Source organism: Oenanthe melanoleuca, chromosome 6, assembly GCF_029582105.1.
Source record: "Oenanthe melanoleuca isolate GR-GAL-2019-014 chromosome 6, OMel1.0, whole genome shotgun sequence".
NCBI lineage: Eukaryota > Metazoa > Chordata > Aves > Passeriformes > Muscicapidae > Oenanthe > Oenanthe melanoleuca.
Window position 1 is genome coordinate 20,171,056 of NC_079340.1, and position 27,981 is coordinate 20,199,036.

Sequence of the window (27,981 nt, forward strand, 5' to 3'; positions counted from 1 at the left end):
TTGCAGTTCAAACAACTTTAAACCAGTGTTTTTCTCCAGTCTGACCTCTGCCACCATTGTCAGGGCAGGAGGAGCCCTCAGATGATGGTGTGTGATGGTTACATGATGTCTGGATGTGCCTGCAGTATTTTCGTGTCTGCATTAAGCATTTGTGCTGTGAAATTTCTGCTAGGATTAGTTAGGGTAGAAAACAGCACTTCCACAAAAAATGAGAAATCACTCATTGGCCTCTGATCCAGAACAGAACAAGCATGATTTCCTTGTTACTGTCTCTCCAAACTAGTCTGAACTTGCTCTTCAGCATGACTCTTTCAAGCAAAATTCTGAACGGTTTCCTCATACTCTTTGCCAAATGTATCTCCATGATCTTTGATTTACTTACTTTTGATAACTACCTACATGCAGCTGAAATGCTTTGACTACATTTTCAGCTTTTTGATCTTAAACCTCCATAAATGGGGAGCTTTAGGCACACAAATGTAGTTATGTAGATACATAGAAAACACTGTAGCCAGTTAAAAGAATTATCAGAATGAAATTTCCAATAGGCAGAGTCATTCCTCTTCAGCTCAGAGCTCGGGGCTGTGGTTGGACGATCACACAATGCACATTTTTAAAATTATGTTGCTCCATCCTGACTATTGACATAGTTGTGTTCTACCTAAGATGACTTGGTGTTGAATTTACGATATTTGGGGAGTTGAAAACTCGGTTTGCTCTTCATATGGAAAGCCTGGCCTAATCATCTGTCTTTAGGTTTACACTGAAATATGTATCTATGTTAAGGAAACTTTCCCATCCGACCACAGGAGCCGCTCTGGCAGTCGCAGTCTGAGCTGGGGTCGAGCCCCCTTCCCAGAGGAAAGCTCCAGGGAGCTCTCCTGAGCTCCGCCTGGCTCCCTGCACTCGCCACACTCAGTCAGACCAGGTTTCCCACAGCAGAGCCTCAGGCGTCCGAATCCTTAAAACAATTTAATCTTGGCTCGACAACAGAATAACAGCTCGAGACTGAGCCTTCGAGGAGGGACCCTGCACAAAGGAAACGCTGGAGGTTTTATTCCCTTAATATCTATGCACGTGGAAGTCTGGGGCCGCCGGCTCCTGCTGCGTCTGAGTGTCCGGTCCCCTGGCGGGCACCACAGGTCCCCAGACCCTTTGTGATGCAAAGAGAGGCAGATCACGGCATCCTGTCATCACCTTCTCATCACCTGCATCACTAGCTACCTGCTCCGAACCCATTCCTCAGCACCTGCGAGCCCGCAGCATAGTGCCATGCCTGTGGCCTCTCTGCATCCGACTGCAAAAGACTGAGGGACTGGAAATAATGGGAGAAAAGTTCTAGAGTTCTGCACCACCTTCAGTGACAAACTCTTGAAAAAACTGAAGAAAAGTGACTTAGACTGGTAATTTGATGATTTGGATTTACAAGTTAGCTTTGCAAGATATCACTTATCTGACCATGGGCGGGTCATTCAATCTCTCTGAAGCTCCATTTGCCATCACTGCAATGAGAATAATGCTACTTATTTTCTGCTGTCTGTTTAAGCAAGCTTTCAGAGTACCGATTGTCTAATGCTTTGTGGAGCTCTGAGCACTGCTAAACCCAGAGTTGGTGTAACATGCTGGGCATTGCTGCACTCACTGCTCAGCCCTGCTCTGCTGTGTATGCTTCTGCTCTGCTTCCAAAGGAGAATCAAACGACTGGAGGGAAGGAGACTTTCCAGTGTGTTTTTATTCACACTTAGACATTACTGGATGTCTGAGTTTGTGAAGCAACAGCCTAATGTAGCAAGTGAGCAGCTGACTGCAAGGACTAAGTTACCACTTGGTGGTTGCAAAATAAATGATCAGAAAGAAACCAACTGCAAGGACCAAGTTACCACTTGGTGGTTGCAAAATAAATGATCAGAAAGAAACCAGCTGCAAAATTCAGGAGACTTCCCAGCCATAGGTTTTATTGTGCGAGTAACAAAGACCAGCAGGTGTTCCAACATCTGTGGGTGTAGGCAGTGGAGTTCATATTGTTTCACTGGTTTGAGTCACTCCCTGGGAAAACCCTGTTTTGGGAGGTCTTTTAGGTGAATGAGCTGTGTCTTCCTGAGGCTGATCAGACACTTCTCACCTCTTCTCCAGTGGAAAGAGGTCAAGAGGAAGTGAAGGGACCATTGAACAAAGTGAAGGGATGGCTGTAGCTGCAGGAGAGAGTTGTCTGACCAAAGCTCTTTTTTGATATTCCCTTTTTCTGGAGAAATTGTTCCACATAATATAGGCCACCCTCCTGGTCTGTCTTGCTGCTTCCAACTGGTGATGCAACTTGTCTTTTCTGCATGGCATCTGCTTTCCTGCAAAGAATGTCATCATGGAATGAGTTTAATTTTCCATGGAAACTTTGGAATTGGTTAATTGCTTCCATGAAATAATCAACTTTTACTTAATTTTTTTCAGATCATGGTGCTCAAGGGACTTCTTTCTGCAAGCATCTACAGTTTCCCTCCTGCTAAATTATAAGAACAGCCCAAAGTTTTCTTTCTTGAAAACAGCCTCACCCTTTTCCCATGCTAACCTTTCATCTTCCTACAGCTACCCTTATAGTCAGGGTGTTGCAGATTGTCACTCTCAGGAGAAGACAGTGGTGATGAAGGTGGCTAGGTTTTTGGTTTTTTTTCTTTTTGTTTTTTTCTTTTTCTGCCATCCTGTTCTTGCATCCTGTAGATAGAAAGTAACCAAAGAGCAGGAAGCAGTTTCATAGCAACCATGCTATTCTGCTGTCTCTTTTCTGAAGATTATGCAAAAGGAAAGTAGCAGAAAAATTCCAGGGACAGCCCTGTGTAATGGCTTTTCTATCCTCTTGGAGTGTTCCTTGGGCATTTCTCTGCTTTTAATCTCTTATTCATCCTGCCATATAAACCAGTGTTCTACCTCTCCCACCTTTATTAGACCCTTGGAGAACACCTACAGCATTACTGCCCATTTTCCCTGAACCTCTTCTGGGCCTGGTGGTTTTCAAATATTTCAGCTATTTTTAAACCAAGGGACATTATTACCCTCACTTAGGTGGCAGCAATGTGGGTATCACAACCAGCAGTTCCAGAGAGCTGTTGTAAATCCATTCTTGGCAGCATATCAAAATGAAATGGGTGTTAGGGATGCCTAAATAACCTGTTCTGCTGCCCAACAGGTTTGAAGTCTTCATTATCATGCACTGAATTTCTTACCTGCATTGCTGAACACACAACTCATGCAAGCTTTTACTTGCATGAGTCAGCTTCTACACTCTTGGAAGCATCTGCAGAATTATCTTCTATATCAGTTACATGCTCACAAGAGGAGATTTCTCGTTGCTGCTGTGAAGGAAAAACATGTAGGCATTTCTGATTGCTTTGAATTTTATTTACTTTTATATTTAATGTTACAGTCTTGTAATTTTTTCAGGCAGCGTGCCCAGACTAATTTTTAAAAAAAATTTCCTTGTTACAGAACACTGCATAGAGGTTAATTTCCCCCCAGGATCTCTGAACTTTCAAATGCTGAAGTCACTGCTTACAAGAACTGACTATTTTATATTGATCTTCCATCTTTAATGCTTCTGCTGCTCTTCTCTGGGTACACAGACCTCTTAGAGGGATTAGGGTATCCTTAATGAATGTAGGTTTTTGCCTTATCTCTCTTTCGTTCTCTTATTTTATTTTATTTTTTTAATGGTTCACTTATTTTTCCTGTACATTCAAGTGCTTCAAGTGCTTCTGGTGGTTTGGTTTTTTTTTGTCAGTTTGTAAGTCTATTATACTGTAAAGCAAATGCCTGGCTGATATTAGATTATGTTATGATTTGCTGGTTTTCCTTTTCACAAAACACAGAGAATTTAGAGGAGGAACATAATTTCATGTTTATTTTTGTCCAGCATACAAAAGTAGACTGGGAGTTTAAACTAGGCCCAGTGACTGTGGTGCTAAAATCTATAAGTAAGTGTTTATTTCCAGTAAAATAAATGAGCCACAGTCTAAAACATTCTGAAAATAATCAATATTCAGGCATCATGCATAGACACACCCTCTTTCACTGCTGTAAATCCATGGTTAATACTTCTTACCTGCAGGGTTTTACCTGCAGAATTGAAGTGTCAAATTGCATTGACACAAATGATTGCCAGTGGACAGGTCATGGTTCAGCCACATGGACAGTAACCCTAGAGGGAGCAAGGGATGGATCAAATACTTCAATTCTTACAAGAGGAGATCTAAATGCATTCCTGAGACACTTGTTTACACTGTAAAATCTCACCATACTTTTTAAATTTAGATTTTGGACATATTCACAAGTCACTTTTCTGTTTTGTTATTTGCTATTTGTAACAGAGAGGTGCCATGGGAAGCTATGCCCAGTCACAGACAAGGATGTCATTATGCTGGATATTGTATAGATACATGTTTGAGAAGGGGCTTTGAAGAGTCATAGTACATTTAGTTTTCCATTTGTTTGTCATTTATTTAAATTAAATAGTTATGAAATGCCTTAAATCTGCATTTGCAAACTTTCAAGGGAAATGAAAAAACTGCAGCCTAAAGTTTGCCTTTTCTCTTCAACAAAGCTAACGAAGTCAATGCAAATATATTTTCCATAGAGGAAGCTACATTGACTTTCCTGCTGACCCTTTTTTCACATTGTTTCTAGAGGTCTGTACTTGTTTTCCATCTGCTGCCTGCAGACCCCCAACTTTACTTAGGTTCCAGGATCAGCTTTTTTCCTTCTCTCTTCTTCTTTTTTCCCTTTTTTTCTTCCTCCCCCCTCCCCCTTTTAACAATTATGCTGAAAACAGTAGTCAAAAATTGAAAGTGAAATCACTATACTGGGGGTAAAAATGGAAGAAGTAAACTACAGTCTGGTTGAGAAACTCCAGAGGTTTGGGTATCTGGATGACAAAGTCACCAGAATAAGAAGATAATATGAGTTGTAGATAAAAAGTCTGTTTTCCAGGTTTGAGGGTCAATTTAATATCAGGGGGACAACACCAAATTTCCATAGGTCCTAACAGCAGCTACGGACACATCCCCAAGCAGTACCACATGTGCTCCCTTGCCCAGTTACAACACACTAAGAGGGTGCCAGGTGGGAATGACACCAAACAGCCTTTGATCCCTCCAAGAGTTACACTTCTGAAGCAAAAATTCCCATTAAGTCAGTTTTATTGTTTTGTGAAACAGAACATGGCTCTTGTGAAAATGTATGAGAATTTTTACTGTGGTTTATGTGGCACGATTGGGTGCATGGGGAAGGTAGAGTGGATCAGCCGGGAAGACACCACGGCAATCCCAGGAGTGTGTCAGCAGGAGGGATAATCCATGGTTTAATGGACTGCCTTGTAGAACTGGGGCTGCAGCAGCAGCACTCGGGGCTGGACTGCCTCCACTCTTCCCTGGAACATGGGCTGAGAGTGTGAGAAAGTGCCGGCATTGAAGAGAGGGGAAAGGGGAAAGGAGGGGGCCAAGCCAAGGCTAAAACAGCAACAGAGTAACGAGAGGGGCGACAGGACAAAAGATGAGAAGAGGGAGTGCCAGGAACTCCCTGTGGGTGTAAATGTTCAAGGAGAGCAACAGGGATGTGTAGAATGAGGCTGAAACTCTCAAGTGAGGATATAGTCAGCAAAATGGAAATCAGTGGGGCAAGAGTAAAACAGGGTTGGTTGCATGTGGTTGCATGTGGGGAAAGGATATAAAATAGATCTGACAGGGCTGGAGGCTGGAGCAGGACAGATCACATATCCCAACAGATTTGCTTTTTTTTTTTTTTTTTTTTTTTTTTTTTTCCCCTACAGGATTCCTGCCTCTATTTACTGCAGTTTAGTTAGACTTTTCAAAAGATAAATTTGAACTTTTTCATGGGTCTCTTAATTGACAGTGATCTTCACAATATTTCTTTGAGGTAAGGGTTGTCTTCCTTGTAAAGAAGTGGATCTAGGTCATGAGGAGAATCAAATTGAAATTCATGTTGAGTGCCTGATTTAATAAAACTGGAAGGTAACTCTTCAGAGAATTCAGCACGATATTTCACTGTGCATATTGACAGTGTTCTCCACTGCCATGGTGGCAGACTCAACTGCTGTGTGCTTCTGCTCACTGGGATTGCAAGTAGCTTGTATTCAACTACTGTTTAAACCACCACTTTTTTATTTAAAAAAAAAAATCTCCTCTAATAAACAGATTTTTGTTGAGATGGATGAAATAAAATGTTTAAAAGTCTTAGCTCTGTTATTCTTTAAGTTTTTACTTAGTTTTAATTTTGACTAAGTAACTTTTATAAACATAATTTCCTAGCTTTATTAAAAGTCCCGTTGATGAATGATTCTATCGGATTGCAACATATTGACTCAGTTTTGGCATCAGTTTGTAGTGTCAGTCTCACACCCAAACTCTTCCCTGTGTCTCAGACTTGCCCCCCAGTTTGTTCACAATACCCATCCCAGTTGTCTCTCCACCCTCAGGCTCCTAATCAGCAAGTTTACCTCTGTTTCACACATTCCTCAATGGAGTTTTCGTCTCAGTAGCTTTGCCTAAGTAATTTGTCAACCACAATGCCCCATCACACAAAGCTCTTTTGTACCCATGGCTCGTGGTTCCCCTCCTGCATTCCTCAACAATCACCAGTCTTAGTTTATCTCTGCCACCAGTAGCTCCTAACAAAATCCAAGTGGCTTTTGACAGTCTTTCTTCTTTTGTGTCTTTCTCAACTCACCCTTTATCCTGAATCTGCTTCTGGTTTGATACCTAATTCTCAAAAAAATTGATAGAATCTTTATTTTCATTTAACCTTCATTTTATAAAGCTAAACAAGATGCCAAATTGTGGTATCAGTGTAAGATAATTCATTATGAACAAAATTAGAGTTGCAATTAGAAGGCTTTTTGTTATCCATGGAGAGAAATTCTGTAAGATCATCTGAGAAAGAAGTGAAAAGAGGTATGTTCAACTATTTTCATCTGTAGCTGCAAGGATGTTTAATTCTGCTCAAGCATAATTATCTTTGAAATTTTAGCTATTAATCTCTAATAAAATCCCACGGAGCATATGTAAAAATAGATACTGCATAAATTTATGGACTCTAAGTTCTTGCAGAACTATTGACCAGGAAGGCAACAGGATTATCCTTAATTTTTTTTTTTTTTATTTACTTCGTTCAAACTCATAAAATCACTGAATTGGTGAGGTTGGAAGGGAGCCCTGGAGATCATCTGGTCCAAAGATTTTGTCAAGCTGAAGTTCTTGAGAATTCTGTCTGCCCATTTCTCCAGCCTGTCCAGGTGTCTCTGAATGGCAGCACAACCAACTGGTTCTACCACTTATCCCAAGTATGGCTGGCAAACTTGCTGAGGGTTTGGGACACTCTGCCCCATCATCAAAGCCTTTAATGAGGTTACACAATACTGGACCCCATATTGTGCCCCTGAGGATTATGTGGGACTCATATAATTTTATTGCCAAAGTCACAAAGCATTTCTTCACCATTCCCTTTATTTTTGCTTTCTTTTTCCTTTTTTTTTTTTTTTTTTTTTTTTTTTCTTTTTTGGTTCCTTTCACTTATTTTCTTTTTTTCCCCCCTAAATTTAATAATAGAATGAAGATTAACAGAAGAAAATTTAGGCTCAGATCAGGAAAATAACCAAGTTGCATGAAAATACTTTGGGATACATCCAGCAAGAGGAATTTCCTTGATGATATAAAGTCACTGGCATAGGATCATTGGCAGGTTTGTTTGGGGTAAACGTGGCCAAGATGGTACTTCACCTAAGGGATTATGAACTCTTGGACTTGTCTTTTCCAGTGGCATAGAACTGGAGTATTAAAGGACTGCACATAGTTCATCATGGATGCAGCTAAGAGTCTGGGCCTATAAATCTAATCTTTCTAATCAGTTAATCTGATAAATGTCCTTTCTGGAAGTGCAGGAGAATGCTGGTTGCAAGGTAAGAATTGGAATTCTTTTAAAGCCTAATTGCCTCACAATCACCATTATTTTAATGTATGATGCAGCCAACAATTGACCAGGATATGTAGCTCACAGACCACCTCTTAATATTAGTTTATCTCTGCCAGGAAAGGGAAAGGAGGTTATTAATCCTTGGCTGTATTTATGTGCATAGTCCTCCACAATAATAATGCAAGCCTTCTCACCATTATTCTAACAATGCTAATTGGGAGGAGTTCAGCAGACATGTCTAGTATTCTCTGAGGTCCAGCTGGTATCAAATTTCCAGCAGAGTTTGTGAGAAACATGAAGGTCAAGTAACTTCCCCAAGGTTACACATAAATGGCTCAGCTGGGATTAAGACCCAGATTGGCTTTGCTCCTAATCTTTTGCCTAATTAATCACTGTAGTCTCTTTCTGCAAATATTGAACAGGTTCATCTTTGTAGTTTCACCAAGAAAACATTGTGGACAAACTTAATTTGGAGGAATAGATTTCATGGGGAGGGAAATAACGAAATAGCATTAGCAAAGCTAACTCATAACTGAAACAGAAAACAAATAGGACTGGAGTTTGCTTCTGTGAGATATTATTGTCATGGCTGTGTTGTACTTCTCGATCTCTTATGTTTCAAAACTGTGCACATCTGGCCTCTCCTCCTTATCAACTGTCAGTATGTATGCTATTGAGAGCACGATGTTTGCTGAAAGGTTTGGACTCTGCATTTATTTATCTTTATTGTTACTCAAGGAAATTGGCTGACTGTAAATGCAGAAACAGTAGCAAGGTGGTTATCACATGGTTTATTTGCCTTTTGTAAAACTCTCTGTGATGTAAATACTGCAGCATTTTGAATACAAAACTGTTAAATGTAGTTGTTTTACTCATCTTTTGTGTGGGATGGAGTATTCCAAGAGGAAAATCAGCAACCAGAGTTTTTAGGTAGGATGAAGAAACCCCCTGATTTTTTCTATCTCTAACTGAAACCCATGGTCAGTATTATGGAGCATGGAACAGTTCATAGTGCCAGCTGGTTTTAATTAAAGGCTTAGTTTCTCCAACACAAAGTCACTTCATTACAAACCAATGAACATGTTCACACCAGCAGTCTGCCTGTTTCTGTAAATAGGAATGGGTACAATGTACAAGTCTGGAGAACTGCTTGGAAAGCCTTGTGGGGAGCAAGAACTAAAATAATAGCCAACACATGTTTTAAGGAGCTAGATAAACAAAAATGGCTTTTTTTAGCCTGTTGCTAAACTACCTCATCACAGTGTAACTGATCACCTGCCATTAGGCAGTGAAATCCAAAGCCATGGAGCACAATTAAAAGGCAACCTGACACCTGCAGTCTCCAGTACACCTTTTGAAATAGGTAGAAAGAGAATATGCAGCTCACCAAGGGGTTGAGGATGCTACACGAAGGATTATCCATGGTAGGTTCCTACTTCAAATTTACACCAGTACTATATAGTCTGGACTCTTACATAAAGGGAGCTCAACCTCTATCTCCACTCTTCAAAAGTTACTACTTGATATTAGAAATCTCAGCAAAAGTGCCAAAGATGAATGAATATGGAAGTGGGACTTATTTGCAGTGCAATTACAGATTATTAAGTGCAATTACATAGCTGTGGGGCTATGCAGAGAAACTCTTGTGTTGTGCTGCTGCCTTTGTCAGACCCGGAGTGCAGCAGAGGATCTGCTGGCCTAAGATTCAAGATGCAAGATGACACAAAATTTCAGAATTCAAAACCATATTAAACAAACAGATTTCTAGATTTTAGGCTAAGAATAATAATTAAAAATCAATTTGAAACCTTGTAGGGAGCCAATGAAATAGATGAAAATTGGATAAACTGGGAAAGATTTCTGCCAATATCTAACTTGATACTATGATGAGTTTTCAAAGCAATTTCTAGAAGATGCAGATAAAATTCAATGTGATATAACAAAGGTATAAAAAGTACAAAGGTATGTGAAGAAAATAAAGGAATTTAGTTTCCCATTATATTTAAAGTTGGTATGTATTTTATTAGGAGAGGTTTATCAGCAGTGACTGGAATGGAAGTTATTGTTCAAGGACCAGTGGATAAACAAGTCCTGTCCTATTATGCTTGGAGATACTTCTGCAATTTCCACAGAATTCAACAGGAAGAAACATTCATACCTGAATGTTGTTTACTTCTCCCATTTTAATTTGGTATGAAATGTATGTGTGTATCTCTGGTTAAAATGCAGAAAATCTTGTCAATACTCATGAGAAAAATACGTTGTTTAAGAAATGTCACCTAGTTCTTGAAAAAGAAACTCCTAACTGATATCAAAGAATGTACAAAGCCATTAGTCTGTTGAGAAAAACAAAATAATCTAATTCTTCAGGAGTGCACACCTTCACAACTGATGGACACACTGAAGCAGAGAGGGTAAACAGCCTGACCTGAAGTGTGCAGGTGTGCACATGTGCATCTAGATGGTCAAAACTCATGAGAGGGCTTTACTGACAGACATTCATAATTATTAGAAATGCAAAAATGGACAGAAATTATAGTGGTATAAAATATATAATGCCATGTATAATGCCATGTCTTATGGCATAGAACAACAACTTGTTGGTTTAGATATTTCTATTTAGCTGCACCTTCCAAAAGGGAAATGAGTACCCGCCTTGCTAAAGAACACCAGCCCAGTATCCAGGATGTATTTTGCAATGTTGCATCAGGACAGTATGTGCAATGGTGTGTGGTTTCTAGTTTGTTTGCTGCCAAGAGTAAAATCTTCCCCATTTTGAGAAAGGCTTGAGGTTAATCTCACTTCCTTAGCATTTATGTGCATTAACGTTATTGCAGTTTGCTTTGATTCAAACTTTCTTTGGTTTGCCAGCCTCTCTTGTCCCATCTGGGCAATCATGATCTAGCTCACTGCTCACATGTTACCTGACTGCCAATAAAAAGTGTTGGGGTCATGACTATCTGATGATGAGAAGATGCTCATGTCACTCAAGACATCCTGCTTGCTCAGCTGCCACTGAAAATTGTGAAGTCAAGACATCTCCCACACTCAGCTCAGGCACCTCTTTATTAGTGTTATAGATAAAAATGAGATCAAGCTGAATTAAATATGATTAAAATAAGCGATATTTATTTTGCAACCGAAACACGGTCCCCGATTGCCACAATCAAACGGGACAATGCCGAGCCCGGGGTCGGCATCGGGTGAACACACAGTGATTCGAACTCTATCGCTCCGAATCCCCAAATGTTCACAAAACAGCTTTGGTTAGTCCAGTTTTTATACAGTTTTTCCTTGCCCAGAGCAGAGGTCTTTGTCTTCTCTTGTCGTTCAGCATATTCATGTAGTTTTCTTTCACTGCGTTGGGCTGGACAAAACCATATCCTGGGAGATGATGAATTCTGATGAGGACATGCCCTGGCTTTCGGGAAGGCGACATGGAGATGGATCCTGTCGATCTCAGTTTACCTGGGAAACCGGGCATTCAGATGTATTTTTTTCCATGGCGTTAATTATCTTTAATCAAGGGTGCTTATCAGGTCCTCCTAGCTTGGGTGCCTCCCTAGACAGGGCCACTGCAGCTAGGTCTATTAAGTTGTTAATTTGAGCTATTCTACTTTTGTTGGATGTTACAATGATATAATCAAGTGATCTGTGTCTTTACTTTGTGGTTTGGTTCTAGCTTTTTACTTTGCTCTTACAAATATTGCTTACTTTACACTACTATATAATTCTTACACGAATTACATTATATTAATCCATTACATTAGTCATCTGGCCATAACTATTTTTCAGAGGAGTAGTGGCCTCATCTCTGAGAGGCTGGTATAGCCTGTCTCAGTGTATGTGAAATAGGGTCAGATATTCTGTGAACACCTTAATACCTTTTGGTTGCAATCGTGCTCTAGAATCTTACTCTTGAGTGTTACTTCTTGTCTAAAATCCTGATCCAATTTCCTGCTTTCTAGATCTTGTCCTAGTTCCTCCTACTGAGTGCTAGATCCTAATCTGCCCTTCATCTGTTCAGCCTTGGTTCCTAGGTCTTGCCTCTTGCTTTTCCAGGTCCAGTTTCTGCTTTAAATTAGCTTGTCTGAACTTGTTTCAGCGTGGACTGCTCATGATGCTGAAGACACTTGCAAACATTGAGACTAAAATTATTATGAGCCAAATGAGATCTTCACTTAACCGTGCAAACTTTAGTTTTCATGAGATTAAAACATTTTCCAAGGACAGTGACAGTGATTAGACAGTGATAGCCTAATCAAGAAATAAGATCTGTAGAACTTCTAGTTCAAGCTAGTCATGGAGGTGAATCACATCTTTCAGCAGATTATCAATAATTGATTCACATGTGGTAGAACTATAAATACAGTGATAAACTAGAATACAGATAAACTTAAATTTTTTTTTTTGTTTACACATTTTGTTTACACTCCTTTTGCAGTTTGGAAACACTTCCTTATTCACAAATTATAACAATAAAAAAAGTCTCTTATTCATTTCACATATTGTGAAGGCTGAGAGATGCTTTTTCCACAAGATTCCAAAGAAGATTCAATAAGTTCTTAAGAATGTGTTCTCACTTGTACAACAGACTCTTTGTATGCAAGTGATCAGAAATTGTACTTAAAAAGCTATGCTGAGATTAAGAGTATGAATAAGGATATTCATTATAACTGGGCCTCTTAAATGGATGTGTCCATCTGGTGGCTGTATTAAAATAATTAACAGAGGGAACTGATGCACGGGGTCTATTTAGTAGAGCCTCATTTGGCCAAAAGCAGATTCCAACAGAGCTGTAGAAGATGATGGCAAATGCTGCTATTTCCCAAGCTGGCTTGAGAAACTTACTGTCATCAAATTTTGGCGTGGTTCTATTTCACCCTTGTTCCTGTGGAAAGACAAATTAATTAAAATTCTTGTTAGATTGAACGCTCTTGTTTTTTTCGTTCAAACTTTTATTCCTGAAGTTTTAACAATTATGATTTGGATAGCTCCAAGACTGATTTGTGCCATGAAATCCACAAAGAAAACGAAATTGTTGACTTCCTTCATTGTTGAATTACTGCTTTAGACATACAGGTGAAGACATGAAAAGAGTTCATAGATCTTCTGATACTAATAATGAAACCTTTAGCTGTCATCATTAAGGCTGTTACATTTATAAGATAATATATCTAGAAAAGGAAGCCTTAGCATTATGTTTTCCTGCTGTGTTGCCCTAAACAAAAGTAGGCTATTTATCACAAGAAATACAGAGTCAAAATTACAGTGACATATGTCACTGGCAGTGACATATAGGCAACCATACATTGCTAAATACTTCAACATCAAAATCAATAATGTAGTGTATTACAAACTGCTTGAAAAGGCAGTTTTCTTATTTTCACTGTGTACTGATGCTTCATCTTAGAAATATGGAGCTTCTCATACAGCCCTACAACTTATTTATATAAGCATTGTTTGAAGTACACTGTACTTTGTGAAAGAAATGAGCTCTGTCTAGCCAATGTATTATTTATTTAAGTGACAAGCATATTTTGGAGATTTTTTTAAGCACATCAATATAAAATACTAGACTTGAAGAATGAACTCAAAGGCCCCACCAAAAGGCTTTTATGTAAGAACTCACCAGTAAAATGTTTAATACAGTCAAGTTAGCACCTTTCAAGAGTGAAGTGGCATGGAACAGGAAAGAATGGATGTATTTTCTTTGAACCCTCCATTTGTACTGTGCTATTTACCTGTAAGATTACACTTTCTATTTATAGTCATTACAAGAATTTGAAAGAACCATCTAACAGTAAGATGACTCAGACTTATTGTTATTACCACAACAGATATTTTTTAACTCCTGTGAACCTGATATTCTTGAAATATTCCTTCTTTCTAATCATTCAAAGACTGTCCTGCTGCCTACAAGGCTAAGTAAGACCTGTCAATTCCTAAACATAATTTTCCTACATTTGAGTATGTTTAGACCCAGTTCCTTCCTCCATGAATTTCCAGCCTCTGCTACCTGTAATATTGCACACTCAGTTCTACCATGAAGACAGGCATATTCTTTTACACATTTTCATGGACGTATTCAGAAATTGCTGTCTTCTGGAGAAACAAGATCATTGCAGCTGTTCTGGCAACACTGAGTAGCAGCTCTAGCTGACAAGCAGTACATAAGAATATGGTTTATAATGCAGATATAATATTTGCTCCCATCTTACACGTAAATTCATTGGGACTAATAGCTGACAATATGATATATATTTAAATTTCACATTAGGAATACTGGCATTCTAACACCAATTTGATAATGTAGCTGCTTGTTAGACTAATGATTTTCATGGATCATTCTTTTCTGTTATTTTTTTCTGACTTTAGGATTTCAGTCAGAACTATGCTGTTTTTCTTTCTTCAGTTGTAGTTAAGTTTTCAGATCCTCTAAAACACTATGGATATGTAAAACCCCCCTTTCTACTTAGAAAAATGTTATGAAAAAATAAAAAGAAGAATACTTTTCTCTGCTTGCTTTTGGCACAGATTGATTAATTTAGGTGTTGTAGAACCATCAATTTTATAATTATTTCCTTGAAGATATTTTTTAGTGCCAAGGAATCAACTCCAAAATGGCTTCTATTAATGCTCTTCTACAGTCTAGGACACAAGGAAAATAAGTGATGTCAATTGGAACAAGAAATTAAAAATATGTTTGTGTTTAATGTACTCTTGGTATATGCACACACACCCAAAGACATCAACACTCATCCTTCTTCTTATATTTAATCATGAGTAAATACTGCACTTATTAAACTTTGTTTAAACTAGTTCAATAGTTTAATACTTGTTTACTAGTTTAATACTTGTTTAAACTAGTAAAATGTTCACAAGATTTGTGGAGAAAAGTTTAGCTGAATTGCTCAGCTAAATTTTTCACTAGTTAGGTTTCCCAAAGTAAAAAGCTCAAGCTTTCTCCTCTTTGCTTTTGATTTTTGATCAGTTCCCTAAGTGGACAAAGGATTTCCTTTTCAATGACCTCTTCATTCACAATTCATCTTTACAGTCTATTTCTGTCATGGACATTTGCTGTTTTCTGGCTGTGGAGCAGCTCAATTTCCTACTTCTCACTCCTACTTTGTACTTTTTGGTGACCTTACTCTGAGGGGTCATCCATGAGCATTAAAACTCGGCACAAACATGAAGAACATGCTCCTACCAGGAAGGTCAGTTGGCACCACTCCTAAGCAGAAATGGTACTGTGTCTCTAACAAGACAAGCACTTTGTAAGGATTTTTGTGTTATTTTGAGCATGTTAAAACAAATTAACTGCACGTATATTGTCCTGGACATCTCCAACAGGCAGCCCTTTATATATTGGGTCTGTGCAGGTGAGCGAGCCCATGTCTGGAGCGCGGCACAGACATCGCGGGCCAGGCCTCGGTTTATCAGCGTTTTGTGAGGGGCAGCAGCTCGCCCTGCCACTGCCATTGGCGGCCATTGGCCCAAACACGCCCTTTGGCACAGAGAAGCACACAGCCACTCAAGGTAAGGACGGGCGCCCATGTGCCCAAGCCCACACCCAAGGAGGAGCAAGACGAAAGGGAGCAGGATGAGGAGCAGGATGGCAGCCGGACCTGCCGGCGCCGCCCCGCCCCCTCCGCCCATTGGGCCTCCTCGGCCGCCGTCCGCCCACCCTCAGGTGAACGCGTATCCCTCCGCCGCGGCCGCCCCTCGGCCGGGCTCGCACTCGGCAGTCCCCGGATGGAAACTGTGATGGCGGCCGGCGGCGCCTCGCCCGGCGGTGGCGGTACCCGAGGTACTGCGCGGGGGGCGTCGGGCGGGGAGCGGGGAGGCCCCGCGCGGTGCGGGAGGGACGGCTCGGCGCGGCTCGCAGCGGAGCGGAGCGGGCAGGGGGCGCGAGCGGCCGCGGCGGGGCGGGACGGTGCCCTGTGGTGCGGCTGAGACATTAAGTAGTCCGCGGCCGCCGGGCGCGGGAGGCTCGCGGGGCAGCGGGGCCGGGGCGGGCGGGGCCGCGGGGCGCCCCGGGGCGGCGGGACCGGGCAGAAATGGCCTCGTGAGCCGCCCTGCCGCGCCGGCCGTGGGACCGTATCCCTCCGCCGGGCTGCGCGCCCAGAGTCGCGGCCGCCCGGAGCCGTGCGGGCGCCCCAGGCGGGCGGGGGCGGCGCTGCCGCGGGGCTCCCGACGAGGAGCCGGGGACGGAGGCGCCTAGCTCGGTGTCGCCAGCGCCCGCTGCTGTGCCCGCGGTCAGACGGAGCTGCCGAGCTGCCACCGCCTCGTCCCGCGCCGCGCTTTGTCCCGGCGCTTCCCGGCGGCCGCAGCCCCCGGCCGGCTCCGCGGCCCCGGGCGGGCGGAGGCAGTGTCAGCCCGCAGGTGGGCTGGCGCTGGCCGCGTGTCCCCGCCGCGTTCAGCTGCTGAGTTTGTAAAGGGCAGATTCGCCCTGTGGCACGGGCAGTCTGTGTGTGTGAGCTCTGAGAGGGCTTCGGTGGTTTTTTTTTTAATTCCATTTTATATTTACTAAAGCACCGTTGTGCTGGTCAGGTTGTATATAACTGCTCTATGGGTTTCTTAATATCTTAAGATCTAGTTTTTAAAGTTCCTGCATGTCCAGGTCTTGGGAGAGTTTAAGGCACCACTCTAAATTTGTAGGCACGTAGAATGGGACTGGGCCTGGGGTATGCTTCAGTATAATTTTATTTAATTTAAATAAGTTACATTTTTTTTCCAGAAATCTTGAAGATACTACCTGCTAGGATACTTATTTTGAATGTAATTCAAAGTGAAAGAACTGTAAAAGTTACCTAATTTAGCAGCGTCTAACTCCTATCTGTAATTTCTCACTAGATCAAAGTATATAGCTAAAGCTTTCTCTCTGTACTTTCTTTAAACAAAATATGGATATATTGCAGCATTTTTAGGGGAAGAAAATTGTGGCTGAGAGCCTCAAGTGGTTACTTACTCTTGTTCTTAGTGGTTTGGGGATTTTGAGTGAGAGTTGACTGTAGCACATGCTTAGGTATTTTCAATGTTTGTACTCATTATATCTGCATTTAAATCTACTTGTTTTAGATACTGTGAATGTAATATTGTGCCTCCTTCCCAAGCCTTTGCACAACTTTATAGCAACTTACAATTAGGTCTTTGCCACTAAAATTTTTGGTCTAGAAAAGATAAGTGCCTTTTGAGTTCAAGTTAAAATTCGATGGACAGAGATACCAATCACTTGTTTCTATGCTGTTTTTAAGTTATCATGTGTTTATGCTTCCCAGCTCTGAACACCTGAGATGTAGTGACAAAGCTAAGATATAATAAACATCATTATATTGTGTATATATACAGTATTGGTATTACGTTTGGTGTTCTTTGGGAGAGAGAAAAGTTGGTATATATTTTTGTCTTCAATGTATTAAAAAATCTACATAATGTAAATTTGTGAGGCATTTGTGCTTTTCAGCTTATTCTTTCAGTTATACTTGTATTTACACAATTTAAAATACCTTTCCTTTTGTTTCCAGAACTTTTTTTAGTATTTCTCCTGACTGTGGCCTTTTCTGAGTCTTGCATACTTACCTCTTCTGTGTGTGTGGAAAAAACCCAGCTGTTGAAGAATTGAAGTCAAGTATTTTCTTAATGTGTAAGTTAGTTTTCTTTGAAAATGTACGTTTAAAGATCCCTGGCATTAAGAAAAAAATACTTTTTTTTTTAATGGTTGTTTCAAGTAAGTATTTTTATTTGTCCTGCTATAGGAGCTTGTTGATAGTTGCATGCTGCCCAAAAATAACAAAGTTAAGTTTTAAGTTATTATGTTAATTAATTAAAGGAGATCTTGGATTGAGCCTCTTTGCCAAATGTAAATGTTGCCCAGTTGAGGACCACATTGGGTTGGTATTGAAAGCCCGAGCCTTGTTCTTTGCAGTATTTTTTCTACTTCTGGTTTCTATAGCTTTAATTGTAAACATCAGGTTTCAGTGTCTGGCAGTATAACCTTTTAATCATCAAGATGATGTATTGCATCATGCAACCTGTAATCTTTGTGTTGCACCTGTGTATTAAAGAAGTTGTTAAAGCAAACAAATCCAAATAATGTTTAGTTACTTATTCTTTATGTGGAAGTTCAGCTTGATTCTATTCAAATAAGAGGTGTACCATTGGCAAGAGAATGCATTTTAATGCAGTACACTTTTGGTGGAAATGGAACGTAAATGAGTTGTTCTCAAGGCTCAAAGTAGGATAATATCTCACATATTAATCTTTTGTGTAGAAGATGGGGAATTTGTCACTGAGTTACAAGAAAAATAAAAGTCCTGTACCCAAACTGATTCCATTTGGAGAGATTCTGAGGAGGGAGTGTATGTCTCTGTGGTTTGTTTTCTTGTGGTTTTTTTTGCTTTGGATGTCAGTTATATAGTTGAAGTCTTGTAGGTCTCGTATCTGGAGAGCACAGTTAAGTGAATTAACTTAATATTAGAGTCTGTGTATAGTGTTGAAGTCTGCTGTGTTTATTATTTTCAAGTATTGTACAGAAGTGCTAGTATCTTCTCCTAAGGAATGCATTAAAGCGTGTTCTTAAAAAAAAGTGTTTTGCTCTTCTTGCTACATGATACAAGATCATGGACTTGAAAATTTTTCAGTCTCCATTTTCTTTGCCAGGTATTTGCATGTCTAATGCTAGATACTTCCTTTTCCCGGACTGTGGGAAAATATTTGAAAGGACCTTAGGGCTAATACTATGATGGCTTGGAGATCTAGAAGCAGCCCTTGCACTTAGTCACAGTGAGGGAGAGGATGTGATCGTTCTTTCAGTTTGAACGTGAATAGATAAGATGAGCTAAAGAGTTCTGAGTCTGTGTTACTTCAGGGTGAGCACCGGAGAGAGAATCTCTAATCAGATTTCAGCTAACAATTTACTCACTTTTGTTAGGAAAGAAGAAAGTAACTTTGTGACTTGTACTATGGAAAAAGTTCCTTAGTAAAAAGTGTTATACTAGTGAAGAAACACTTCTTCCTTACCAGTGTTGCTTTTTCAGAATTTAAGTTAATTTTGCTGCTGTTTCCAGTTCTGCTGATTCTGTGTCAACATTCTGTGCAGGATTCTATTCTTGATCAAGCATAGACTTGAGCTGCTATAAATTGTTGATGCAGCCTGTTATGGAAATACTGACATGGAATCTGTATCGAGACAGTGATGCTGACCATAACTGTTTGAGCCTTTTAATCCGTAGAGGGGTACTGTAGTCAGTCATGCACTGAAAATACTAACATGTACCTAGGAACATGCAATGAGAAACTTGAGAACTTTTATCTGTTGACTGCTTCAGACATGTGTGGTACTAAAGGTAGGCATGTGAAAAATTTGTTCTAGGTCAGTGTGATTGATTTTTTGGTGTTGGTAAAGGTCATGTCTCCATTAGTGAAGTAGATCTTTTGTCAGATTCTGGTTTTACTTTCTTTCCTTTCTATGCACAATAGTTACTAATAGAGTAGCACTTCAATGCTATTTAGTACTTGAGTAATAAAAATATAAAATTCTGTAGATTTGGACTTGTTTTTAGTACTTCAGTTAGGTTCATTTAGTGACCGGTGTCACAAAGGAGAGTTTTTATTTGTGTGAAATCCCAAATGAGTAATAAACACAGGCTTCACTTAAAAAAGTAGGTCTTTGGATTTCTTTATGCTTAGAAGGTGGGAGAAACCCAAAATTTGATTACATATATCTTTCAGCAGAAGTTATTTAAAACATATTTTTCAAGTTTTTATATATATATATATATTTTTGGAAGAAACCCAAACAACAAACCAACAAACACCTCCAACACAAACAAAGGTTACAGTGTAATAGTTTTTTTTTTTTTTGCCTCATCCTTTTTTTCTTTTTTATTTTTTTTAATCCCTCAATTAATATTGTAGAAGCTAACAACTTCTAAGATTGGCGGGTATTTTTCTAGTGAATTGTAATAGGTGTTCCAATTGCATTAGTTTTAAAAGTAATTATTGGCTTTGCTTGTTTAATTTCAGGAGAATGAAATGGGGAAGCTGTAGAGCTTTGAGAATAACTTGGCGCAGTTGCCTCTTTTGGTGCCGGAAGTAAACTAAATCTCAAGAATTCACATAAAGAAAAGTAAAACCTAAAGTCATGTCATCTGAACAGGAACACTTTTTTTGTGACACAAAGCAAATCAGTTTCTTAAAACACAATGCTATGAAGAATTTTTCTACAGACATTACTTTGAAAAAAGAACTGGTGAGTGATCCTTTAAGTATGACGATTCAACCAGCAATTTTCGATATCAATCTCGCTTATGGACTAAAAAACGTGAAAATTGAATTGCCCAAGGTGAACATTCCAAATGAAGTATTAATGAAACATGAAGTTGATAGGTTTAGAAAACTTTTTCAGTGTAAGCAGCAAACTGCAAGGAAGTCCTTAAGTCTAGAGAAAATTAGTGGAAACAATCTCAATTGTTCAGAAGGAGGCCACTTGCAAATTAAACCAGAAGTGCAATTTGAAAAAGGATTGAAAGCTGCAGCAAAGATACTGAATTTCACTTGTACAAAGTGCAAGGATAACATCAGATACAGCCCGAATGACCTCCAGAAACATTTTCAGCTGTTGCACTATGGTGAGTTGCCTTTGTATCCTTGTGAGATGTGCAGCTTCTCAGCTAATGACTTTCAGTCATTTAAACAGCACAGACGCATCCATCGTAGCACTTTAGTAAAATGTGAGCTCTGTAATGATGAACAGATATACACTTTGTTGGCTTTGACAAAACACTTCATATCAAAGCATTGTATAAATGGACACTTTCAGTGTGAAAAATGTGGATTTTCTACCTATGATGTGGGTACATTTGTTCAGCACATTCACAAACATAAAGAGATTCCCTATAAATGTGGAAAATGCCATCAAGAAAACTTTACAGAAGAGGAGCTCCAAAATCATCTTCTTGTTCATACCAGTATGTTTTCTTTTGGTTGTCCTTATTGCAGTTACAGCACATCACGGAAAGATTATCTTTTAAAACACATCATAGCTTTACACAGAGACCACTTCATTGCAAAAGAAAAACTGGAAAAGGATAAATATGAAAAAAGAGTAGTAAAGACTCCAGCAGGACTGAAACTTGTGTTAAGAAGGTATAAAATGGGAGCATCAAAAAAAATACTCTGGAGACGGAAGAAGATAAGCAGTGGAAGTGACAGTGCTGGAGAAGAAAATACACAAGTGCTAAGAAGTGTGAATAAAATTCAGACGGATGCTGAGGAGCTGAACCAGTGTATGAGAGACGTGGAAACAAATGAAGAGAAAGATCAAACTAAATACACAGAAAAGCATCATTTCATGAGTGGAATGCTCTCTGCTACTACTGCACAATACAATAAGGCAGATGATGGCACAAGTTATGGCCTGGGATTTTTGAAAAATGCTGTTCATGGGCCAACAGTATTGATGGTTAAAAACAATAAAATATCTGTTCCAGCAAATTACAGTGCTAAATTTATGGGCTTTAAAATGGTAGATGGAAAACAACATATTGTTATAAAATTACTACCTACAAGTAAGCAAAATGAATATTTGTTGGGTCAGAAAGTTGATTCTGTTAAAGATGGTTCTGCAACGCCTTTGCTACAGACTGCTGATCCCCGTGGCTTGTATTCAGGTGCTATACCACATGTAACTGATCAGTCAGCCTTGAAGAACAATTCTGTTCATCCGTTAACCTCCCCTCCGTTTTCTTGTCCTGCGCCTCATTCAGGAAATACAAAGGTGGAAAAACAAAATAACTCCATATTGTATGGTAGGAGTGTTTCTGAAACTGTAGCACCTTCTAATATAGCTGTAGGAAAAAGTCCAAATTATTTGCCAATGAAGCTGGACTCAACTGTACCTCCACATGAAGAGGTAACAAAAGTTGGCACTCAAACTAGTATCTCATGGGAAAGCTTTCGTCATTCAAGTCATGCTCAGGTATTACCACCCACTATTACCAATACCCTTCATTATGACCCTATGGAAACACCCTTCTTTCCTGAACTAAAAATGCAAAATGGTGGCCTGAATAATAGTAATGGAACTAATAATGTCTATTATTCAACCTCAGTGGATTCATCTAATGAAGGGTTGTTGTCTTTTCACAACTATTCCAAAATGGACTCTTTGGAAAATCCATGTAGCATTTGGACGTCAACAGATGGCAGATACAAAGAATTTAGCAAAATAGGTTCTTTTCAAAACTGTAGAACTGAACCTGCATCTTCGTATTCACAATCGATAGAAGATTTAAAAGCAGAGAAAGTTGTGTCAGCCGAATCAAATATTAATAAAACTTACAAACACATAAACACTAAGAATAATTTTGTGTCTTTTAAAAGCCAGTATAAACGTGGTGTTGACAGCGAGTGTTTTACAGAGGACAAGCATAATGGCCAACAGTATTTGGACACTAACACAGAGCAAGGCTTTCAGAACATAGCTGAGAAATTCCAGGAAAATACCTCTGATTGTGTTAACTCTTTCTTAATGCCTAAAATCACATCTGTTTTCTCATTGCAAAGTGAACAGGCTGCTAATTATTTATCGCCTGAGATAAACCAGTTACTGCAAGATGTGTTAAAAGTAAAAACAACTTCTCAGCAAGAGTTCCACAGCAAGATGAATAACTGTGTCAAACTCCATTCTGATAAGCTGCTTTCTGGTCCTGAGACTGGGACTGCAGCCTGTGTGTGTTTAAAAAGCTCTGCAACTGCATGTGGTTTTCAGAGGCCTCCTAATTTACCCTTCCCTTTATGTAAGAGAGAGTTGAACACAAGATGTAGCACAAATGAAGGTACATGTTACGGGAGAGAAAGACAGACACCTAAAACGTCACTTGATTCACAGGACGTGGACAAATTATCCAGAACTCCGGGCGTTGGTACATTGCTAAAAAGTCCTACAGATGAGTTTACACAGCAGTTAGTGAAAGATAAAGTACTGTCTGCAGCTCAGAATCCTAGCAGCTTTTCACCAGTTTTGCCTGTTCTTCAGGAACAGAAGAAAGCCCTTTTTGTTCGGTCCCTTCCGTCACGATTTTTTGTTCCTTTCCACCTTTCCAACCAGTCTAGACAACAGGTGGTTTCAGGAAAATCTCTTCCGTCAACCAGTTCATCAGATGGGCATGTTACTAAAGATGTACCTGTGTCTTTTGTTTCAAATAAAGGACCTGGAATGATTTTGACTTTTAGTGGGACAGTTGGAACAGTTGCAAATGCCGCTAATGATAGTTCTCAGGTTTTAGGGGGAATTTCATCCAGAGAATTTGGGAAAATAACCATGTCAGCTTCAGAAGTGAAGAGGAAAACTGGCAGTTTTAGAAATGTAAGAAGTTCCTGTAATGGGGAAGTATGTGGTACAGTAAATGACTCGTTGAATAGTATGCCATTCAAAGCACCTCTTGTAATTACAAACTCCTCAGAGTCGTCTGTGAAAGCAGCTTCTTCTGTGAAGGTTTTATCAGAGCACCAGGATGCTGTCTTTGGTTCTTTGGAGTCAATAAAACAACAGGAAATTAAACAGGAACAACATGTTTATGCACTTTCACCTGATGAACAGCAGGGAGTTTTTCTGAAATGTATGACACCAAACAAGCCTGTAGTTCATAAACCAATTCTTTTTCAGGATAATGTTCATCAAAATTGTCAACCAAAGAAAACTGGAGCCATGCAACAACAGCTTTTGCTGAAAATTAAAACTCCTACTTCAGATACATTGTCTGATAGCACTCAGTCAGTAAGAAACTCGGTGCCCTCACTACAGGTGGATAACTTGCAGTTCCTTACTCCTGCACTAGCACAGAAACAAACTAATCTTAGTTTTAATGATGCCTTAAACTTACCAGGTGGATTAATGCCAGCAAATGCCTCTTTGGCAAGCTCTAAACCAGCATATTGTGTTCCTCCTGTAGAACCTGTTTATTCTGCTAAATCTGCAGGGATTCAGTTGCAAAAATGTTCTATTGAGAGTACGCAAGTAGTAACTGCTACCAAGAGGAATAACTCTGGTTGTCAGAAGTCCACATGGAACACCCAAAACAGAGCTGCAAAACTAAAATCTAGTTTAAAACAATCTGGGTCTAGAAGTTCAGGTGGGCAAAGAAACAAGAACTTCAAACGTAAAAGGAAGGCTAGTTGCCCAGAACCTCCTAGAAAGAAAGCATTGTTGCACAGAAAGTGTAAGGAAAAGAATCGGGCTGAAATTGTTAATGAGTCAGGTAGCCCTTACAAACCAAGGGCATCAAAAAAAACTGTGAGGACTTTGAAATTACTCCCTTTTAATTCTAACCAGCTTGTAAAATGCCCCCGGAGAAATCAACCAGTTGTTGTGCTTAATCATCCTGATGCAGATGCTCCAGAAGTTGTAAATGTAATGAAAACCATTGCTAAATTTAAGGGACATGTTCTTAAGGTTTTATTATCAAAAAGAACTGTTGAAGCTCTTCTGCAGCCAGACTTCTGCAATCCTTCTGATGTAACTACTGATGATTTTTCTCAAAAAAGATACAGGACAATAAAACCCATTAGCCCTGTAAAAGAAAGATTTGTCTTAAAATTGACACTGAAAAAGACTAGCAAAAACAATTACCAGATTGTGAAAACTACCTCTAATAATACCTTGAAAGCTAAGTTTAGCTGCTGGTTTTGTGGTAGAATATTTGACAATCAGGATAAGTGGGTAGGACATGGACAGAGGCATCTGATGGAGGCCACTCGAGATTGGAATTCATTAAAGCAGTGATTATGAGCAAAGAAAATGAATACCGTTCATGAAAGTTTAAAAAAAGAAAATCAGTTGGATTAGGATACACAAGTCATTCTGTTTTGTATGTCAGTATTCTAACTGAGGTTGAAAAGGTATGCAAAGTGCTTGTGTTTTGAAAGAGTGTATTCCCTATTGCCATCAGATTTGAGAAAGATCAAAGAACTTTGTGGTTTAAATAACTTGTAACTAACTGCAAATACAGTTCCATAAAAATATATATTATTTTTATTACTGCTATCGTGCTATATTTTTATTCTGTAGAATGAGTCTTCAGGGCTTTTGTTCTGTACATACTTAAAATCCCTAAATGTGTAAATATTTTTATACTTTTCAGTTACTTGGTATAATTCTTGCACAGAAATTACACCCTTCCCCCAATTTTTCAGTTCTGTGCATGCACTACTAAAACCAATTTTAAAAATCTTTTTGAATACACACAGCTGTTATCCTGAGAATTTTGTTATTTTCACTTATTAGCTCTTGATTTTGTTTTTCAGGGATTGAACACTATTATTAGCAAGTGCCTCAAAGATGTGAAGCAGTTTACATTATGTTGACTGTGTAACCATGGGTCCGTATAGGGCCATTTCCCCCAACAGTTTCATTTAAACAAAGCCATATGTGAATGCTTTAAGCTATATTGCTATGCACATGACACTTGTACTATTTCTGTGCAGTTTGTCTACTTTCTTAGTGAAGTATTTTTCATATAAATTAATAAAATGTATTATGATTGTGTTAATACGGTGAGTCAGAATGAAATTGATTGAAAATATACAGTATATATTCATAATGTATATGGTGTTTAAGAATGGTGAACATTCCTAATCTGTATTGATTTTGTCATTATTAAATTTGCTATAACTTGTGTTTACAGCTTATGGCTTTGAGCATTTATAGAAAATATTGATGTCTTGCCACAAACCCTATAGGAAGGTTAGGATATGGGGAGGTGCAGAGCACCATTTTAGGCTTGCAATTGCATCATATCTCTATTTCAGGTGGATGTGATTTGTCGCTATAATAATTTAATGTTTTCTGCTATTGCTTATTCAGTTACACTGCCTTTTGTGGCACCAGGGGTTTGGCAAAACCAAGGCTTGAGCTATTCTTCACTTACTTTACCAGCCAGTAGGAGCCTGCTTACTTTCTACTTTCAGTTTTAAGGATAGTGAAGAGAGACTATGCTTTACAGTTTTTAGTCTTTATATTAGGACATGTAAACAAAAGACCTCCTAACCACAGTGACTGAGGGTATACAGGTGAAGGTCCTTATTATCCACAGTAATTATGTCTCGAGGCTTTGTCCTCTGGATTCTTAATGAATCTCTGTAGGCTGGAAGTTACAGTCTTAGGTGGGATTGCTCTTACCATATGGCCAGCTTCCCAAAGTATTGATGGAAAACTGTCAAAATAAAACAGTAGGCTTGGAGAGGACTGGGGAATTTAAATCTTGGGGGGTTTAAATTGTACGCAAGCCCAGGTAGGTTTCTGTTACTGGTTCCTTAAGGTGAAAATGAAGATTGCTATCAGTGAAACCGTAAGAAGTCATGGATGTCACAGGCATGTCACCCCTAACGTGAATCCAACTTATGTTTTAAGTGTTAAAATTACTTAAAAACAATTGCTTCTGTGATTAGATAAATTTTCTTGATACGTGTGCTGGCAGAGAGATGCACACTAGCCTTGCAGCTGGTGAGTTATGTATGGAGTCAACTGAAGAAGTCAAAGGCAGCGTAGTTTGGGTGAATAAATACAAGTAAGTGCTGTGTATCTAAACTGGATCATTTTGTGCTGCACAGTGGGCTTGAGCTCTGATCTTAATTTGACTAGGAACTTCGAAGATCAGTGTAGTGGTGAGGAAGCAGGTTGGAAAGAAACAGCATTAGGAAAAGACAAAAACATGTTAAGCTACTTTGACTAGAAGGATCTACTGTCTGCCTCAGCTTGCTATTCTGTAAACTGTGAAACTGAACCTGTGAATTTTGGACATTGCCTTTGCCTTTGGAAAAAATGTACGTGAAGTTTGTTTCTAACCCTACTTGGTGCAATTTCAGTAATTGTACTCTCTGTGTTAGGTAGGCAGACAACAGTTCTCCTTTGTACATTATTAAATATGACACTGCCCTGAGTTCTTGGACAAAGAATTAGTTCATTTTTAGGTTTAGGTTTAGGTTTGTTTTTTTTTTTTTGGTGTGTGTGGGTTTTTTTGTTCTTGTTTTAGCTATTCAGTGAATGACAATTATATGGAAGGGAAATCAGCTAACAATATCAAAGAAAGATGAGGGGAGAGGTGAGTTGCTGTCAGGTCAGACTTGATATACCTGTTACCTGATGCATACACGCGGTGGCATTAAAATGACTGCTGCCACTGCAACAGCCACATCAAGTCACCATTTCCTACATTCTGTAATGGCTTTTCAGTCCACAGCACTGGGATTTTTAACACAGCAGACTTCATCCTGAGTGCCAATTAATTTATGTCCAGAATGTAGGAAATGGTAACTTGGTACAATCCTATACCTGCAACTTGCTTAAACCTTCTCCGGCTAAAACTGTGTTTCAAAATATATCTGCACCCTAGTCCTACCAGGCTATAACAGGTCTATCTTGGGTATGGAAAGCAGAGTAACCAGCCTGCTTTCTTTTTTCCTGTACAAAACAAGTGTAGCAAAGTAGGCAGTAACATACTTGTGTGTTTGTGTCTGTGTTTTTGGGGGGGAGGGGGTTTGTTCCCCCATGGAGCCTTACTTTGTGCCTAAGAAGTTCTCATTTCAGGCTGATTGGATTATTTTGTGGAAGGTTGTGTTGCCTAATCAGCTCCCTGCCTTGTTTTGTTGTCAAAACGATAAGGTAGTCCTGTAATCATGTAGAACATGGATAAAAATAAAGTAGGTGAAGGTAACTGGCCTGTTAATCTAGAGCATATTTATTATTTGTATGTCAGTCACAGTATTACACGTAGTTCTGAGCACTTAGAGCTGAGGGGCAGGAGCAGCAGTGCTTTAAAGTGCTTAGTGCTAATCACTTTTTAAAAAAAGTGATACCTAGTCTGTATGAAATACTTTTGAATTTCCCTTGTTCATACTGGATTTTTCCCCCCAGTTCTAGAATGATGGAGATACTGCACACTTAACTTGGAAAGAATGTTTGAAGAACGTAGAGATTTTGAGGAGCAACACAGAAAGTTTTGCAGACAG

At 39.4% G+C, this 27,981-nt stretch overlaps 1 protein-coding gene across 1 annotated transcript; it reads left to right on the forward strand.

The window, feature by feature from the left end:
- Nucleotides 1–15,662: 15,662 nt before the first annotated feature.
- On the forward strand, nt 15,663–25,657 carry ZNF518A (zinc finger protein 518A). Its single transcript, XM_056494385.1, has 3 exons — nt 15,663–15,781; nt 17,499–17,617; nt 19,999–25,657. Exon 3 carries the CDS (start codon nt 20,117–20,119, stop codon nt 24,755–24,757), a length of 4,641 nt encoding a protein of 1,546 aa, XP_056350360.1. The 5' UTR covers nt 15,663–15,781; nt 17,499–17,617; nt 19,999–20,116; the 3' UTR covers nt 24,758–25,657.
- The last annotated feature ends 2,324 nt before the right edge of the window (nt 25,658–27,981 follow it).

What these genes read in the sequence shown, in the direction of transcription:
- ZNF518A (XM_056494385.1), top strand. Translation starts at nt 20,117, where the DNA reads ATGTCATCTGAACAGGAACACTTTTTTTGTGACACAAAGCAAATCAGT.